Here is a 20,056-nt window from a genome sequence, read left to right on the forward strand (position 1 = left end):
CACATATTTCTGTTAAGAGAAAAACGTTGCTTTAGAACCAGCATTTTGGCCAGTGTTGGGATACTCTGAATTAAAACAGAATAGGTATTGGGGGTGACTGTGCCTCTGCCCTTTATGGACTAGAATCAAAGAATGCAGTGCCCTTGAAAGTTCCATGATAGTAAAGGAAAGACAGCTTAGATTTTTCTTTTTTTAAGGAAAGCAATTCTTTTCAGCTATTTAAAGAATACTCTCTTGGCACTTGTCATTAGCTAGAAAAAATTATACGATTTTTCTCAGGTTAGTTGTCTATCATTCAATAAGGGAGCTAAACCGTATTTTATCAAATCAGATCATGAGATACTTATCCTGATTAAAGTCCATTCCCATTTTTAATATTTATTTGATTGTGCCAGGTCTTAGGTGTGGCTTACAGGAGCTTTAGTTGTGGCCTGTGGGACCTACTTCTAAGACCAGGGATTGAACCTGGGCCTCCTGCATTAGGAGTGCAGGGTCTTAGCCACTGCACAGGACAACCAGGGAAGTCCCCCATTCCCATTTTATTTCATCTTCTGAGTTATTTACTGTTTCATTTCAGTTCAGTCGCTCAGTCATGTCCAACTCTTTGTGACCCCATGAGTAACAGCACGCCAGGCCTCCCTGTTCATCACCAACTCCCGGAATTCACCCAAACTCATATGCATCGAGTCGGTGATACCATCCAGCCATCTATCCTCTGTCGTCTCCTTCTCCTCCTGCCCCCAATCCCTCCCAGCATCAGTCTTTTCCAGTGAGTCAACTCTTCGCATGAGGTGACCAAAGTATTGGAGTTTCAGCTTTAGCAGCAGTCCTTTCAATGAACACCCAGGATTGATCTCCTTTAGATGGACTGGTTGGATCTCCTTGCAGTCCAAGGGACTCTCAAGAGTCTTCTCCAACACCACAGTTCAAAAGCATCAATTCTTTGGCAATCAGCTTTCTTCACAGTCCAACTCTCACATCCATACATGACCACGGGAAAAACCATACCCTTGACTAGATGGACCTTGGTTGGTATAGTAATGTCTCTGCTTTTTAAAATGCTATCTAGGTTGGTCATAACTTTTCTTCCAAGGAGTAAGCGTCTTTTAATTTCATGGCTGCAATCAGCATTCACAGTGATTTTGGAGTCCCAAAAATAAAGTCTGACACTGTTTCCCCATCTATTTCCCATGAAGTGATGGGACCAGATGCCATGATCTTAGTTTTCTGAATGTTGAGCTTCAAGCCAACTTTTTCACTTTCCTCTTTCACTTTAATCAAGAGGCTTTTTAGTTCCTCTTCACTTTCTGCCATAAGGGTGGTGTCATCTGCATATCTGAGGTTATTGATATTTCTCCCGGCAATCTTGATTCCAGCTTGTGCTTCTTCCAGCCCAGCGTTTCTCATGATGTACTCTGCATATAAATTAAATAAGCAGAGTGACAATATACAGCCTTGACATACTCCTTTTCCTATTTGGAACCAGTCTGTTGTTCCATGTCCAGTTCTAACTGTTGCTTCCTGACCTGCATATAGGTTTCTCAAGAGGCAGGTCAGGTGATCTGGTATTCCCATCTCTTTGAGAATTTTCCACAGTTTACTGTGATCCACACAGTCAAAGGGTTTGGCACAGTCAATAAAGCAGAAACAGATGTTTTTCTGGAACTCTCTTGCTTTTTCCATGATCCAGTAGACGTTGGCAATTTGATCTCTGGTTCCTCTGCCTTTTCTGCTTGAACATCTGGAAGTTCATGGTTCACATATTTACTGTTTACTACCTCCTAATAGCTTCCCAGGTGGCTTAGTGGTAAAGAATCCACCTGCCAATGCAGGAGACAGAGGAGATGTGAGTTTGAGCCCTGGGTTGGTAATTACGATCCCCTGGGGTAGGAAACAGCAACCCTAATAACAACATCTCCTAATAACAAGAAGTGAATTTGCTAGCTGCTGGGCCAATTAGTTATTAGCTATGTGACGGAGACTGGTTGTGTGCTCATCAACTGGGCTTCTCCCTGGGAGTGTAGGAAAACCACATTTCCCACTCTCCCCTGCAGTTAGACTGGGACCACATGTCTGGGTTCCTATCCCAGGAACTTGAGCAGAAGTAATCAACACCACTTTCCAGGCCTAGTTATAAACTCTCTGGGCAACATTATTCAAGCTCTCTCTTCCCCTTCTGCTGGGCCCACTGCAGACTACCAGATGAAAGGAATCAAGCCACTGTTCTGAAGACAGCTGCACAGGAGTCACCCTATGTCACTGGGGCTATGATATGAATGACAAATAGTGTGGAGCTGTAATTTTTAAAAATAGAATCTAGCTTTAATTACCCTGATTAATATAAACAATGTATACTTTTATTATGGAGAAGTAAATGGCAACCCACTCCAATACTGTCGCCTGGGAAATCCTGTGGACAGAGGAGCCTGGCAGGTTACAGACCATGGGAATGCCGGAGCTGGACACAACTTAGCAACTAAACAACTACTTACCTTTATTAAGCATACCATATTTCGAATCAAGATTCCTAAAGAATATCACACCTGTTCTCACAGGTCTTGATTTATATGTAACTTCTACTCTTAGCTGGATACGACATTGCATTATTGCAAATTAAGAAATGAAAAATGTATTGGTTTGTTTCAGTTAAGTAATGTAAAATTACTTATATGAGAGCTATATCATTGTCATCTTGATAGCTCATAGAAATACACTGTACAACATGGATTCTGTAACTTCTCAGTGATTTTGATACTGTTCCTTAAAAGAAATATTAGCATATCTGAACTGAAAAATAAAATCTGACTTTCTCCGACAGAAAATAAGTCATATTTTAGTGATTAGTTTCCAAATGAGGACTGGCTTTGTTAACTGGATCATATGGCTTTGTCATCTGTGGTCTGGCTGACCACAAGATGGGGGTAGTTTCCATATATTCAGTGAATGAAAGCTTTAGGTTTTGACATAACTATATTTAAAACATGATAAAAGAAGTTTATAAAAAACACTTTACTATCATAGATAACTGAAATTAGTATCTCTGATTTTGACTGAGTATATTGGTTTAAATGAAACACTGCTGAGTGAAAGAATAAAAGGTATAATTAACATTTACTTGATAATCTGTCATAATAGCATTTTTGGCACAGTTTCAGAGACTGAGACTCTAATATCTGTCTAATACCTTTTATAAGTCAGATGGTTTCTAAGTTATAGCTTTCAATAAAACTAAAAAGAGGACCTAATTCAATGATTAGCTGATAAAACTTTTAAGTAATTTTGGATAAAAATCACTTATTTTTCACATCTAATTTGAAAGAAGTTAAAAGAATTGGGTGACACCGCCATAATTTCTATTATTATATTATTATTGTGAAAAACAGCAAGAGAAAGAAGTGGTACTCTGTCCTATTTTTAGAAATAATGTTCTTCCATGATTACCTGAACTAATGATAAAATAAATCCTCATTAATTAAAAAAATTTTTTTTGCCACACTGCATGGCATGCAGGATCTTAGTTCCCTGACCAGGAACTGAACCCTTGAACTCCATATTGGAAACACAGTCTTAACCCATTGGACCACCAGGAAAGTTCCCCCACTAACTTCAATAAAATGTACACGCCTGCAAATTTCTACTTAGGTGCTTGGCAATTATAAAAAATATTTAATATATTTATATTTTTCAAACTACTTGTATAACAGTAATAATCTTGTATAACAATAATTACCTTAACTACAGAGTATTTTTTTTTAACTTAGAGGGAACCAAAAAAATTAAAATCTGTAACTGTTTTTGTTTGAAACACATGATAAGGTGATCAATGAAAGTCTTTAGAGCACAAACACTCTGTATTAGGGTAAGAAAACTTGCATTAGGGTGAAAAACTGGGGGAAATGGAATGAAAAGTAAAGGAAGTAAAAAGAACAATGTTCATTTTCTGACTGCTAAAGAAGAGTTCATGTATTTTTAAAAAAATGTGTGCTAATCTTAGAGTTGCTAACATGAGATCACACTATTCTAATTATTTGTAGCTTGATACTTTTCCTTGTGTATCTATCTTTAAAAAATTGGTTAGGTTCTTCTAATTTATGTATTCGTATTCTGGCTCTGCCACTGCCTATGACGAGTGCTTAGGCATACCGCTTAACTTTTCAGAGCCTTGGTTTTTTTCCCTATAAAATGAGAAAGTTGAACCAGATCACTTGCATGTCCCACTACGTCTCTAATATTCTGTAACTCTGTGACTAAAGACTCAGAAATATTCCTTTAGATGATTGAAAACAAAAACTACCCAAACAGGTGTTTCCTTTTCCCCCCTTCTTTCTCATTTTCCTTTTTCCCTCCCAACATCACTAAGGCCCTGTTGGCACAGAGCAAAGATTGTATGTTTTGAGGGAGTTACTAAAATTGGTCTCATTATGTTCCAATTAATTACAGTGAATTCACTGGCTTCCCTCAACCAAAAATAGTCAAACTACTCATGACATTATTATTTTCCCTAGTAATGAAAATCTGAAATGCATATAATAAAGGTAATATTTTCTGAAATCAAAAGATCACATTGGCATGACCCTTCTTCCTCCTTCTGAGGAAACCAGAATCTTGAAATAGCTCATCCGAAAGAGAACTCTTTAGAAAAGTTCACCAGAAAGTCTATAATTGCTGTTGAAAAACATGTGAGGTCCACTAGCACCGCCTTATGCTATTTTCAAAACAATGCAAGATATAATGCATAAATAGTACTCTTTTGGTTTTAAGTACATTCATTTTGGTAATAGAATGGTCTGGTTTTTCATATTTGCGGTGAGAAAAGATCTTGAAATGCCAGTGCTGTGTTCTTCTTTCTTGTTCCATACTTCCATGTAGTTAGATCTATCCATGTCGACTTGGGGCAACTGAGAGTTTTAGAACAGGGATTCACAGAGAGACAGTTAATAACTCATTTGACAGACTTCCACTTCCAAAAAACAGCAGAGTAGGGGAGGGAGCCCATGTGAGGAGATAGTTGCTGACCAACCATGGGGAGCTATGTGGAAAGGAGGCCAGGGACTGCAGTTCATCCCCACCATACGAGTGAGCATGTCTCTTCGTGTATTAGGAGAACCACAGGCGCCACTGTCATCACTGTCAGGTCATTGCCGCACCTGCGCTGGGCCTCTTAGCTCATCCAGCTGAAAGACACTTGCTGCTGCTTAGTCGTGCCTGAATCTTTGCAATCCCACGGACTGCAGCTTGCCAGGCTCCTCGGTCCACGGGATTTCTCAGGCAAGAACACTGGAATGGCTTGCCATTTCCTTCTCTATAGGATCTTCTTAACCGGGGGATAGAACCTGGATCTTGGCAGGTGGATTCTTTACCACTGAGCTACCTGGGAAGCCCAAAGAATGTCTGCCTGTGTCCTAAGACCTTGCTAGGCTCCCAAATGAACCGCTGTGAATTTCAACCTTGTCAACAGGATATATTTAAAAGATATGTATTTAAAAAGATGTTTATCTTTTCAAAATCGTGAGATCCTTCACCACCAGAGGACACTGAAGATGAAGTAGAAAACAGAAACCCCAGCTTTAGGACTTGGAAGAGTCTGGACTGGGAAACCCATCTGTGGAGTATGTGTGTGTGTGTGTGCACGTGTGCAGTTACATGTATATATTTATGCTGGAGAAATATTAGGGTCTTAAGACTAAATGAGATGGCATATAAGAAAGTGCACAGTATGAATTCCTCTATCAGTTCATTTCAGTCCCTCAGTTGTGTCCGACTCTTTGCACCCCCATGAATCAAAGCACGCCAGGCCTCCCTGTCCATCACCAACTCCCGGAGTTCACTCAAACTCATGTCCATCGAGTCGGTGATGCCATCCAGCCATCTCATTCTCTGTCGTCCCCTTTTCCTCCCGCCCTCAATCCTTCCCAGCATCAGAGTCTTTTCCAGTGAGTCAACTCGTCGCATGAGGTGACCAAAGTATTGGAGTTTCAGCTTTAGCATCAGTCCTTCCAAAGAACACCCAGGATTGATCTTTAGAATGAACTGGTTGAACCTCCTTGCAGTCCAAGGGACTCTCAAGAGTCTTCTCCAACACCACAGTTCAAAAGCATCAATTCTTCGGTGATCAGCTTTCTTCACAGTCCAACTCTCACATCCATACATGACCACTGGTTTTATTGAATACCTAATGAGGATTTATTGGGCACCTACTAGCTGCCAGGCACTGTCCTAGGTACTAGGGATATAGTGATGAACAAGATGGATGAGGTCTCTGTTTCATAGGTCTGCCCTATGGTGGGGGAAGACATAGTGTAAACAAAGAAAGTAATTTCAATTATTGTAAGAACGTTATGAAGAAAGTAAATGAGGTCAGTTGGATAGAAAGTGACTGGCTGGGGAGTGGGGGTGAAGTAAGCAACCTCAGAAAGAGTGGGCAAAGATCACCTCTTTGGGGAGGGTAACACTGAATAATGACAAGTTGGTCATGGAGAGACATCTGGAGGGAAGAGAGGGAAGAGAGAGAGTGCAGAAGCTCTCAGGCAAGTATCAGCCGACCATGTTTTAGAAAGATGGCCAATGATGCAACCTCTGCGCACTAAGGAGTGGAGAGGCTCCTTCAGTGGGGAGATGATGGGGTCTTATAGCCTGACACACAGTAAGTGAATAGTGTGTCATTTCTTTGACACATCACATTGGAAAATTCTTACTACGAATTTAAAAAGAGTTTGTAACAAAAAGCTTCCCCAGTCCCCCTCCTGTCCTGCTTCTCAGAAGCAATCACCCTTACAATCTACTTTTAGTTCTGCTGACATATTTTTGAATAACACACTCCTAATGTTATTTCTTCGTGTATTAATTATAGGCACTATCTACTTACTTCCTACAATGACAGATGAGCACTTAGCCAAGAGAGTTATGGTTATTTTTCTGCCTCTACTGGTTACCTTCACACCTATAAATAATAACTTCTATGTCCTGTTCCTTCATCTCTTGACTCCCACATTGTAAGACTGGGATATTATAGATCTAAACCTTTCTGTTGCTTCTCTTCCTCCATTTCCCCCCTGCATGTCTCTGCTGTGCACAACCTCCTATGCACTATAGAATACAGTAATTCTAACTCTTTTTCAGCATGTCATACATACAGGACCCTTTATATGTAGGTCCAGCCTGCTTTTTTCATCTCCTGTCATTGTCCACGGTAGCTATGCTCAAAGTCTTATTGAACTAGGTACTTATAGTTTTTGTAATGACTTTTGTGTGCTCATGTCTTTATTTTCATTGCCTCATATGTTTTCATTGCCTGGAATGGCCTCCTTCTACAATTCACTGGCAAACCCCATTCATTCATTTTAGTTTACATGCCACTTTACAAAACCTTCCTTGGTGGATGTCATTTATAAATACAAAAAATATTTATGCAATGGCTGTTATAAGCAAGGCACTGTTGTAAGTGTCAGGGTTACAGAGGTTCTAGACAGACACTCATGAGCTTGCATACCAGTGACTTATGCAGACTCAATAAAAACAAATACCATGATGAAACATATTATGTGTTAGGCTTTACTAAATAACTAACAAATGCTATTTTAATCCTCACAACTTTAGGGAGACTTTTATATCCTTCCCGAGGTCACTTCCTGTAAGTGACTGAGTTTATATTCAAACTCAAATCTGTCTATCATCAGAGCTGTCACTCTAAATTATTCTCATTCTGCTCCTATTCCTCTTTGTACACTTCTATCATAACATTTGTCATACTGTTTTGAAACTGTGCACGGATTTCCCCATATAAACCACAGGATATAAAAAAAAAATATTCATGTGACTATTTTGTCAGTTTTCTCAGGATGGCCACAGAAGTAATACCATTCTAGAGGCACAAGAGAGAAATGATTGCATTACATACAATGGGTGCTGTAGGGAACAGGGATTATATTCTTGCTTTAAATCTCAGATTGAGAAAGACTTGCTTTAGGATGAAGCCTTCTCAAAGACAGAGATACCTGCTGCATAATGGGTACTTGATAAATGTTTGTTGAACCTGTTATTCAAACCTTTGCAAAAATACCTACTCAGATTTAATTGAAAAACTGTCTACATTAGTCCTGCGTTTGGAGATGGCTTTGCACAGGAGTTAGGTACTCAGTCTTCTTTCAGTAGAGTTTCAGGGGTGTTTAGCCCAAACTTTAAGAAGCAGTAGGAAGCAGTGGTTAATTGTGCAGACTCTATAGCCATCTACCCAGATTCCAATTCTATCGTTTACTATTTGTACAATAAGTTATTATTCAACGCGTGCCAGGCACTTTTAAAAGTACTTTACAGACATTACCTGACTGAACCTAACGCCTCTATGTAGTAAATACCTTTACTGTTCCTCAATAGTGCCATGTCTCAGGTTTCTTCTCTACTAAAGGCAGAGAGTCGGGCATGACTTAGCAACTGAATAGCAACTGAACAACAACTAAAGGCAGGACACTGATAACAGAATACTTCACATGGTACCTAGGACTGAATGAGTACAAAGTGCCTAGAATAGTATCCGGCACAGAGGAACTTGGTTATTACTACTTGCACAGGCTGTGATCAGAGCAAGAAATCAGCTTGATGTAACTTAATTTTTTCATCTTAGGCTAATGTTCACTTCAAGGGGACTAATGGGAATTATTCGGAATGCGCCTAAATCGTAAGCATCTCCCAATCAGGTTGGCTCTGTGTTTCTAAGGGAAAACTAGTGGCTGGTGCTGAGATGGAAATAGCAGGAAAAAATACCTCTGAAATCTGTTCAGTTTTCTGCATCTGCTCTGCCACCTCCCAGTTCCACATTATCACCACCTCTTGTTGGGATGACTGCAATAGCCTCCTGGCTGGTTCAACGGCATTCTCCTTGGCTGCCTCTATTCTCTGCTCCAGGAGATTAACCTTTTTAAAACACAAAGGCAAATGGTATTGTATGATACGCACACTACAACAGTCCTTTGGTTTCTCATTGTTTTAGAATAAGAATCCAAATCAGTAACTTAGCTGACTAAGCCTTGTAGGATCTGGCCTTAGCCCATTCCTCTCCACCCACCTCAGCCACATCAGCCTTCATTCATTGTTCAGCAAGTATTTGTTTGATCACCACGTATTTACGGAGTCACTGAGGATACAGCAGTGACCAAGAGAAACACAGCTCCTACAGAACTTACCTTTTAGGAGGTGGGAGAACAATGGCAACAAAAACCAGACATGTAATAATTAATATAGAAAAGATAATAATTGCTGGTTGTAATAAGTAGGAAAATGAAATCTAGCCTGCAAATAAAAAAGAGGAGCTTTTGAGATAAGATGGACAGAAAGTCTTTTCTAAGCAGGTAATATGATAAAAGAGATCTAAAGGAGGAAGAGAAGTGAGTCACATGATAAATGGAGAGGAGAGAATTCAGGTGGAGGGAATCTATGCAAAGGTTCACTTATGCTAGGAAAGGCTGGTGTGTTTGAGGTACCCTGAGTAGAACTCATTGCACAGAGGTAAGAAAGTAGGGAGCGAGATTGGCTGACACCTGATCCTGTAGGGCCTAGTAGGTCATCATAACAATGAGGAATTTGGGGGACTTCTGATGGCCTAGTGGTTAAGATTCTGTCTTCCAGTAAAGGGGGTGTGGGTTAAGACTCTACCCTCCAATGTAGGGGGTGTGTGGGTTCAATCCCTGGTCAGGGAGCTATGATCCCACATGCAGGGCAGTGTGACCAAAAAAAAAAAAAATTAGATTTTTTTTCCCTTTTCATTTTAGAAAAGTTCAAAACTATAAAAACTATGAACTGTTTGTCACATAACTGTTTTGGTTCTATTTTCTTTGTTCTCTCTTCTTTTATTCTCCCTTCTTTTGTTCTCCCTAACATTCTATTTTTCCCCCCAAATCTTCTGAAGGTAAGTAGTTGCAGACACTGATACACTTCGCTGCTAAATACTGAAGCAAACATGTTTCCAAAATAAAGACATGCTTCTACATGGTCACAAACTATCACATGCCCCAAAATTGATACTGATTCAGTATAATCTACTATGTAAATCCATATTTAAATTTCCCCAATTGTCCACAAAATGTTTTTCTTTTTGCAGTTACTTTTTAAAAAATAACCAATGAAGATTCATGAATTTCACTTAGCAACAAGCACTTGACTTTTGACTTTCTCTTTCCCTAACACTGACATTTCTAGGTCTGTTGACCTATAAAATGGTCCTCATGATTAGATTCAGGTTAAACATTTCTGGCAAGCTTCCCAGGTGGTGCACTGGCAAGAATCTGCCTGCCAATGCAGGAGATGCAGGTTCGATCCCTGGGTTGGGAAGATTCCCTGGAGTAGGAACTAGCAATCCACTCCAATATTCTTGCCTGGAAAGTGCCATGGAGAGAGGAGCCTGGAGGGCCCCAGTCCATGGGGTCACAAAGAGTCGGTCTTGAGTGACCACACACACACACAATCCATTGTTTTAGCATTCACTGATAAGCTTTATCTATGTTGATTTTTGGGCTTCCCAGGTGGCATTAGTGGTTAAGGAACCTGCCTGCCAAAGCAGGAGACATAAGAAATGCGGGTTCAATTGCTGGGTCAGGAAGATCCCCTGGAGGAGGCATGGCAATCCACTCCAGGGTGCTTGCCTGGAGAATCCCATGGATAGAGGAGTCTGGCAGGCTATAGTCTACAGAGTCCCAAAGAGTCAGAAATGAGTGAAGTGACTTAGCAGGGATGTCAATTTTCTACATTGGGAGTTGCAAAGTGGGGATATCTTACTATTCTTTTTGTATTAACTGGCATTCTCGTGTAAAGAAGAGCTTTCCGTTTTTAGTCTTTTTCTCCCTCATCCACCCTCCTACAAAGAGGACTTAAAACATTAAACGTGTTATTAAACTATTACCATCATTATTCTTTTGATGCAAATTGCAAATTGTTCCAAACATGGTCAGTGTAAAACCATTTTGGCCAGATCCAGGGTCCTTTGTTAAATGACTTCATTCACCTCTGAAGACTTCTTTGCTTTTTCTGACAAGAATGTTCTAGGCTCACTTTATAATTTCCTTGCCCCAGACCTGGAGAAAGTTTTCTCTCCAAGAGGCACTGGTTTCTTTTAGTGATAAATGGTATTTAGAAACCATTTGGGTGGCTTGGTCCTGGGGTGTTCATTGTTACTGGGGTGCCAGGACTTCTACACCTCCAGGCATTCTCAGTGGACCCAATTAAGATAAAAAAAGATTAAAAAAAAAAAACCCCAAAACCCAAGTCATTCTACTACCAATTCAAATCTAACATCATGGGATTCTTCTTTACTTTCTTTTTTTTTATTTTTTTATTATTTTTTTTTTCTTCTTTACTTTCTATCATACCATATTTTTTTCCCTTCTCCCACAGTGAGAACCCTGGAACCAAACATGAATATATTTACTGATTTGCTTTTTCCTATAACACATGCATAATAGTTTCAAAATTATACCAATACCCGTTTCAACATCAAGACTACTAAGGCAAGTTATTAATTTTTTTGCATTTCTTTTTGCTCTTCATGATATCCCACAACTCCTAACTCCTATACATAGAATACTGTGCCCAAGTTAATTGAACAAGCTCTTTATCTCTGTGTAGCTATGCTGACAATTTGATATACAGGTAAATTCATCTCTTTCTTTGCCTTAAATTTTAGGGCTTGCTTTTATTTTTAGGTTTAATTTTTTGAAAAGGCAAAACTCTGTTTTTTTTTTAAAAAGTTACAGAAGTCACATTCCCATCCCCTATAGATAACCATTTACAATGAATTTTCTGTTTTATAGTTTTTGTATTTCTATCTTCAAAAATATACCAAAAATGTGTGTGGAATATATATGCATGTAAACGCTCATTTCTTCTTCTTGCTTACATAATAGTAAAGTTTTTATATACTTTTGCATCTTTTTTCTTCACTGGACAATATATATCATTTTATTCTAAAACGTCATTGAAGTGCTTTAAGCCAGAGGCTGACATGATCACTCCCACCTGAAGCTGGTTTTGCTACCCTATAAATAATGGAGAAAAGGATGTGAAGCAGGAGACCAGCTGGAGGCTGCAGAGGTCTGAGCAATGAAAAGGGAAGGGAGCATTTATTTCACTTCTAACAAAAACATACAACAGATACATTTGTTTATGAACTGGATGAGAGTGGTGAGGGAAAAAGACAACTCAGAGAGATGATTCTTCCTCATGAATAACTAGGTAGATGCGTGGTGGTGTCATTTACTGAGGCACAGATTAGGGAGGAGAGGCTTCCCATTTTGCAATGAAAAATCACGGTCCCATACTGAATATGTTAAGTCAGAGATTAACAGTAAATAAGCAGAGGGTAACCTTTTGCTGGCCCAGAAGCCAAGTGAAGAATGTTTCAAGGCTGAAACATTTAACTGTGTGGATGAAACAAACTGTGAGGAATGCTTCTGGGAGCTAGAATAAAATAAGGCAGAAAATCCACTCGTTCTTGTATTTATCCTGCCCCTATACCTGGGTGCTTACTCCTCTCTTTTTTTTAAAACTTATTTAACACATAATAACCCTCGGAGATCCAGATCAAACACTACTTGCTCAGGTTCCAGTGACACTGTCTTACAGCTCTAAATATTTTCTTCAAACCACTCAGTACAGTTGTAATTTCTCAATTATTTGTCTATTTGTATTTGCAATTTTTTGTCAATTATTGTAATATAACAGTGACAGATTTTTATTTTCTTGGACTCCAAAATCACTGCAGACAGTGACTGTAGCAACAAAATTAAAAGATACTTGCTCCTTGGAAGACAAGCTATGACAAATCTAGACAGCGCATTAAGAAGTAGGGACATCACTTTGTTGACAAAGGTCCATATAAAGCTTTGGTTTTTCAAGCAGTCACGGACAGATGTGAGAGTTGGACGATAAAGAAGGCTGAGCATCGAAGAATTGATCCTTTCGAACTGTGATGCTGGAGAAGACTCTTGAGAGTCCCTTGGACAACAAGGAGATCCAACCAGTCAATCCTAAAGGACATCAAGCATGAATTTTCATTGGAAGGACGGATGCGGAAGCTGAAGCTCCAATACTTTGGCCACCTGATGCGAAGAGCCAACTCATTGGAAAAGACCCTAACGCTGGGAAAGACTGAGGGCAAGAGAAGGGAGCAACAGAGGATGAGATGGTTGGATGGCATCACCGACCCAGTGGACATGAATCTGAGCAAACTCCTGGAGACAGTGATGGATAGGGAAGCCTGGCATGCTGTAGTTCATTGGGTTGCAAACAGTCAGACATGACTGAACAACAACAAAGCTCCTTGAGGGTCAGGGTCTGTTTTGGTAGCTCTCCGCCACTGTCTCAACACCACCTAGTCTAGTGTTTGGTACTTAGCAGGTTTTCAATAAATATTTGTTGAACAATAAATAAATGCAGCACCTGGAGGGCCCAAGAGTTGGAAGTCACTTCAGTCGTGTCCGACTCTGTGTGACCCCATAAACGGAAGCCCACCAGGCTCCCCTGTCCCTGGGATTCTCCAGGCAAGAACACTGGAGTGGGTTGCCATTTCCTTCTCCACACTTACAGCTAGTAAAAAGCAATACAGGCATTATGAGCTGCAGACTGGAAGGGTAGATTTTTGGGTAGACTTGCCTGAAGGGGTAATGAAGAGTTTGACACAGAGGCCCTTAAAGACTTAAGTTTCAGCCCAAACAGAAAATTACAGTTTTATTTTATCATCTTTCCTCTCTTCTCTTTCACATCTACTTTCTCTGTTCATTTTTACTCCTGGCCTTGCATCCCTTCTTTACTCCAAACTGGCTCACCACAAGTATGATTTTGTGGGGAAAGAAGGCAAACTGAACGAGACGGTGTGAAGTTAGAAAGGGAAGGGGGTAGGTTATGGGAAACATAAATATGGAATAAGAAAAAGAAAGACAGTAAGCTCAACAAAACAGTTACTATGTTACAAATGCTACTAACCAAGTAAAACAGTGGAAAATAAGATCACATGTGAGAGGGCAGGTCTTGAAGTTATCCAGCTGAGTTTAAATTCCCAGTTACACCATGAATAGCTGTATGCCTTTGAGCAAATTATTTAATCTTGAACTCAATTTCCTCAAAATCTATAAAAAGGGCATAGTAACAGTACCTACCTCATAGGTTGTTCAAAATCTATAAAAAGTGCATATTAACAGTATCTACCTCATAGGGTTGTTCTCAGGATCAGTACCATAGCCAGTTTTAAAGTGCTTAGGAACACGGCTGGCACAAGGTAAACGCTCAGTTAACGTTAGCAGTTACTTTTCTTTAAAATGAAGCACAGCACGCAGAGATGGCCCAAGTAGTAAATACTTGTCATATGACTGTAATAACACTGCATCAAAAGAAAAGGATCACTTTAAGATAATCAGAGAAGATGTACTGGCACTTACATTTTGAGCACTGCAAAGGCCTTGCCCGTGCATGGATAGGTAGCTGCTTTATATTTTCAGAATGGCAAAAACAAGCAAACAAACCCACAAAAAGTGAAGAGTGCTTTTGAAAATCGTTTCTGAGAAAAATGTACCTTGTCCATGAGGGCGCCTATGGACAACAGGTAGGATCCTGAAGCGAAGGAAGTGAAGTGACCTTCTGGGTGCGGACAGCGCTCATTCTAAGTCACTCTTTCGAAGCGGAGCCTGTCCCGGCCGGCAGTGAAAAGTCCTGCCATTTCTCACCTGGTCCTAGGGGAGTCGCGGAGCTAAGTGTAGTGGCAGCGGCCTCACTTTGGGGCCTCTGCTACGTCTTTATTGTCTTCAGATTGGAATCCGAGATCCGCAACGTTGCCAAGAAAGGGTGGTACCCACCGCAGCCAGGAAGCAGCAACCTACCCAACTTGGCACGCGGATGGCCGCGGGAAGCTCCGCCCACTAGCCGCTCTCCAGTCTGCTTCCGCTCATTGGTCGCCCGGCATACCGAGACCCGCCCCCAAATTTGAAAGCTTCTCCCGGGAGCAGAAGTCCACAGAGAGACTGCGGCGTTCCGACGGGTCTTTCCGGAAGCTCCGCCCACTCCCAGCGTGCAATGCGGGACCCTGGCCGCCATTGTTTGAATTTGAAAAGGGTAATAACTCCGTTCTGGTCGCGGGTCGGGCTGGCAGGGTAACGTTTGCAGGTGAGGGCGCGAGGAAGGAAATGGGGGACTGCGTACATACCAGGTGAGGTGAAGAAAGGTCTCAGACTGTGTGAGTACCTTCCGACCGGGCTCGAGACGCCCCTCAGGTTACTGTCGATACCTGGGGCTCCGGGCGCACTGTGGAGGGCTGAACCATTTTACTAGCGTTAGGGTTTAAATCTGGTCTCCGCCGTTTCAGTTCATGGGGTTGCAAAGAGTCGGACACAACCGAGCTACGGAACAACAACATCCGCCGCTTATTAGCTCTGAGGCAAGGCAACGACTTCAGTCTCTCTGGGCCTCGGTTTCTTCATCCGTAAAAGGGGTTAATTATAGAAGGTACCTCTTCCGGCTCTTACGAAGATAAGGATAATGTGTAAAACTGTTAGAAACAGTGTCATTGGTATAGTAAGCACTGTGTATTTGCAACCCTTAGTATTTTTATTATTGTTACTGCTGCTTTGAGGATCAGGCCTCCTTTGCCAAATCTGGTGTCCTGTATCCCCAAGGTGAGCATTTTGCTCGGCAAGTGGCTTGGTCTGTTTTTATGGCAGTCGGGGACTCGAGGTCTGTGCAGTTATTTCCAGACTGCTACCACAGGTGCCGGGGCGCTCCCTTCTTGATCTTTGCAGTGCGGAGCGAAAGAGGGTGTGTGTGGCGAGTGCGATGACTGCAGTCATCTCCATCCACCGCCCCCCCACACACCCCCGTTTGGAAGGTTTCCCCCATCTCATTAGACATTTTGGTTCCTGTGTAGTGCCGCTAATATTCCTTACTGAAGGGCTAATTGACAGAAGTTCGAGCCTTATGGGTTCCGTTCCGTTCAGTCGCTCAGTCGTGTCCGACTCTTTGCGACCCAATGGGCAGTAGCCTACGAGGCTTCTCCGTCCATGGGATTCTCCAGGCAAGAATACTGGAGTGGATTACCATTTCCTTCTCCAGGGGATCTTCCCGACCCAGGGATCGAACCCCGGTCTCCCTCATTGGAGGCAGACGCTTTAACCTCTGAGCTATCAGGGAAGCCCAGCCTTATGGGTTGCTGCTGCTGCTAAGTCACTTCAGTTGTGTCCGACTCTGTGTGACCCCATAGACGGAAGCCCACCAGGCTCCCCCGTCCCTGGGATTCTCCAGGCAAGAACACTGGAGTGGGTTGCCATTTCCTTCTCCAGTGTGTGAAAGTAAAAAGTGAAAGTGAAGTCGCTCAGTTGTGTCCGACCCTTAGCGACCCCATGGACTACCACCTACCAGGCTCCTCTATCCATGGGATTTTCTAGGCAAGAGTACTGGAGTGGCTTGCCATTGCCTTCTCCGGCCTTATGGGTTAGCTTGTTTTTAATCCCCAAGCTGATCAAATTCAGGTTTGAATCCGTTCTTAAAACAAGGTAGCATTACCCCGAAACAGCCGTAACTGTACATTTTATTAAATGTCCAAGACCTGAGACTTCAGGTTGCGAAATAATGTAAAAGACTCATAAGTTAATTGTGAAGACTTTTTTTGACTGAATTTTATGGATGACATGCAGCAACCTCAGTAGCAATCAGTCTTCAACCATGAAATCTCATTGGAGAGAAGATAAAGGATACCATTTCTCAGACGTGGGAACAGCCTTCTGCAATGAGGTCTTGAATCTTGCTGTTGGCTAGAGATAATATAGGAACAAAAAATTTTTTTTTTGCACATAGAGGATTTTATTTATTGTTATTTGACCCACTATACAGGGAGTCTTTTTCACTCCTAAATCTCCTAAACCTTTGTTGTAGTGGTACAGAGTAGTATAAGACAAGGTCCTTGCTCTCGTTTCTAATCTAGTTAGGGAGGCCACACATCCATAGAAGTTAACTAAAAGTACAGGAAGTGGCAATATATCTCTCAATTTTATGATTGTTAAGGGGCAGTTTATTCATTGAAAACTGAACATAGAAGCAAACACAAACAACGGTAACCTTATCTTTTTTTAAAGGAGGTACAGTATTCTTTTTAACGTAGTAATTTCATAAAAGATGTGTCAACATTTTTTTAAGCCAAAAATTAATTGAAGGCCAAGAATGAAGGTTACTTTCCAGTTTCCTGGGCATTTCCGTGAAATTTGAGTTATGAAATGTCAAGCCATTACGTTCATGTTTTTGTAAACTTTTCTTCTGTGTTATAGATCAGTGGTTTTTATTCTGTCATGTACGTTTTCTTTCTAATTTTCACCCATAAATTAAATATTTGAAATATTCTATCAAACTACATTTAAATACTTTTCTCATTTTGATTGCATCATTGATGATACAGTGAAAGCAAAAAGCAATAAAGATGAAACGTGCTTAATTGTGTGGTTGATCTTGTAGTTTGCTGGGTTTTGTTGAAGGTAAATGTATAGTTTCTTTAAATCTTTGAAGTTTAGGAAAAAAGAGAAACAGCCTTGTATTGAGTTTGGGGGTTTCAACGCTGATCAAGGAAAAAGATACCACCACAAGGTGGCAGTAACACACAAGGATCTTTACCAGGTTAGAGCTTGGACCGGACTGCATGCTTGGAAAGCTGCCCAAAACATGAGACTTCTAGGAGACTAGAGTGAAGGCCTATCACCTAGAAGGGGAGGGTAAGGAATTGGGGAGAAGTGGGAATTATAGCAGAGGGAGCTCAGTATAAGTATCCTTGCTTAGCAGCGCAGTAGCGAGTCTTCATGTCTGAAAACTTCAAAGGGCAGCAGTGGCTTGGGGTCTACATAGTTTGGATTTTGTCTGCGGCTAGTGGATGGGAGAAGGCAATGGCAAGCCACTCCAGTACTCTTGCCTAGAAAATCCCATGGACGGAGGAGCCTGATAGGCTGCAGTCCATGGGGTCTCACAGAGTCGGACACGACTGAAGTGACTTAGCAGCAGTGGATGGTTGAGTGCAGTTTCATATAATGTGCAAACCAGATGGGCTCTAAATGGCTAAAACTAAGATTATTTTGGCTATGTATAAAGCAAACAGATACATAAAAATTTGAGTTTGACACCTCATGTTTTTTGAACTAATGTTGCCAGCCTGCTGTGAAGAAGTAAACAATGCAGGGCCAGTATACGGGGGCCATCTTTGGCTTATTTACTTAATGCCTGTGGATGCCTGTTACAAATACCTTCTTGAGGCAGGAACCCTATTGGCAGGAACTGTTCTCAATATGTCATAATATTCAACGAATATGGTGCTCTCTCCATTTCTCCCTGATATTGTGCACCTAGTGGATTCTCCAGTAAATATTTGAATGTTAATATTTTATCAGTGAAGCGTACCTCTACATTTGTCTTTAAATTTAGTGACTTGATGCTTAATTTAGTTATAGTAGTTTCATTTCAGTTCAATACTTCAGTCGCGTCCGACTCTGCGACCCCATGAACTGCAGCACGCCAGGCCTCCCGGTTGGTTCATCGCCAACTCCTTGGGTTTACTCAAACTCATGTCCATTGAGTCAGTGATGCCATCCAACCATCTCATCCTCTGTTGTCCCCTTCTCCTCCTGCCTTCAATCTTTCCCAGCATCAGGGTCTTTTCAAATGAGCTAGTTCTTTGCATCAGGTGGCCAAAGTATTAGAACTTCAGCTTCAGCATCTGTCCTTCCAATGAATATTCAGGACTGATTTCCTTTAGGATGGACTGGTTGGATCTCCTTGCATCCAAAGGACTCTCAAGAGTCTTCTCCAACACCACAGTTCAAAAGCATCAATTCTTCGGCGCTCAGCTTTCTTTATAGTCTAACTCTCACATCCATACATGACTGCTACGAAAACCATAGCTTTAACTAGACAAACCTTTGTCAGCAAAGTAATGTCTCTGCTTTTTAATATGCTGTCTAGGTTGGTCATAACTTTTCTTCAGGAGTAAGCGTCTTTTAATTTCATGGCTGCAGTCACCATCTGCAGTGATTTTGGAGCCCCCCAAAATAAAGTCAGCCACTGCCAGTAAGTGATGGGACCAGATGTCATGATCTTAGTTTTTGAATGCTGAGTTTTAAGGCAACTTTTTCCCTCTCCTCTTTCACTTTCATCAAGAGGCTCTTTAGTTGTTTTTTGCTTTCTGCCATAAGGGCGGTGTCATCTGCATATCTGAGGTTATTGATATTTCTCCCCAGCAACCTTGATTCCAGCTTGTGCTTCATCTAGCCCAGCATTTCTCATGATGTACTCTGCATATAAGTTAAATAAGCAGGGTGACAATATACAGCCTTGATGTACTCCTTTCCTGATTTGGAACCAGTCTGCCATGTCCAGTTCTAACTGTTGCTTCCTGACCGGCATACAGATTTCTCAAGAGGCAGGTCAGGTGGTCTGGTATTCCCATCTTTTTAAGAATTTTCCAGTTTGTTGTGATCCACACAGTGAAAGGCTTTGGCATAGTCAATAATACAGAAGTAGATGTTTTTCTGGAATTCTCTTGCTTTTTTGATAATCCAGCGGATGTTGGCAATTTGATCTCTGGTGCTTCTGCCTTTTCTAAATCCAGCTTGAACATCTGGAAGTTCATGGTTCACGTACTGTTGAAGCCTGGCTTGGAGAATTTTGAGCATTACTTTACTAGCATGTGAGATGAGTGCAATTGTGTGGTAGTTTGAGCATTCTTTGACATTGCCTTTCTTTGGGATTGGAATGAAAACTGACCTTTTTCAGTCCTGTGGCCACTGCTGAGTTTTCCAGATTTGCTGGTATATCGAGTGCAGCCCTTTCACAGCATCATCTTTTAGGATTTGAAATAACTCAACTGGAATTGCATCACCTTCACTAGCTTTGTTCATAGTGATGCTTCCAAGGCCCACTTGACTTCACATTCCAGGATATCTGGCTCTAGATGAGTGATCATACTATCATGATTATCTGGGTCATGAAGATCTTTTTTGTATAGTTCTTCTGTGTATTCTTGCCACCTCTTCTTAATATCTTTTGCTTCTGG

General features: G+C 41.2%; 2 protein-coding genes across 9 annotated transcripts in view; one reads left to right on the forward strand and one right to left on the reverse strand.

Moving 5' to 3' along the window:
* Positions 1–14,858, reverse strand: part of PANK1 (pantothenate kinase 1) — a 108,374-nt gene extending 93,516 nt beyond the window's left edge. For 2 of the 3 annotated variants that reach the window (XM_088842130.1, XM_088842131.1), the window contains exons 1-2: positions 14,555–14,858; positions 8,761–8,910 (exon numbers count right to left, since the gene is read on the reverse strand). The gene's annotated coding sequence lies outside the window, so the exon portion shown is untranslated. The remainder of the gene's footprint in view (positions 1–8,760; positions 8,911–14,554) is intronic. The other variant, XM_088842132.1, reaches the window with a different exon arrangement.
* A 143-nt stretch (positions 14,859–15,001) lies between these two features.
* The window catches only part of KIF20B (kinesin family member 20B), an 81,544-nt gene continuing 76,489 nt past the window's right edge, over positions 15,002–20,056 (forward strand). For 5 of the 6 annotated variants that reach the window (XM_055425110.2, XM_055425113.2, XM_088842133.1 and 2 more), the window contains exon 1: positions 15,081–15,184. In XM_055425110.2, coding sequence (XP_055281085.2) covers positions 15,162–15,184 — 23 coding nt within the window. In that variant the 5' untranslated portion in view covers positions 15,081–15,161. Of the gene's footprint in view, positions 15,185–20,056 lie in introns of all 6 variants that reach the window. The other variant, XM_055425111.2, reaches the window with a different exon arrangement.

This window comes from Moschus berezovskii, chromosome 12 (genome assembly GCF_049115385.1).
Source record: "Moschus berezovskii isolate FMDL1 chromosome 12, NW_MosBer_1.0, whole genome shotgun sequence".
NCBI lineage: Eukaryota > Metazoa > Chordata > Mammalia > Artiodactyla > Moschidae > Moschus > Moschus berezovskii.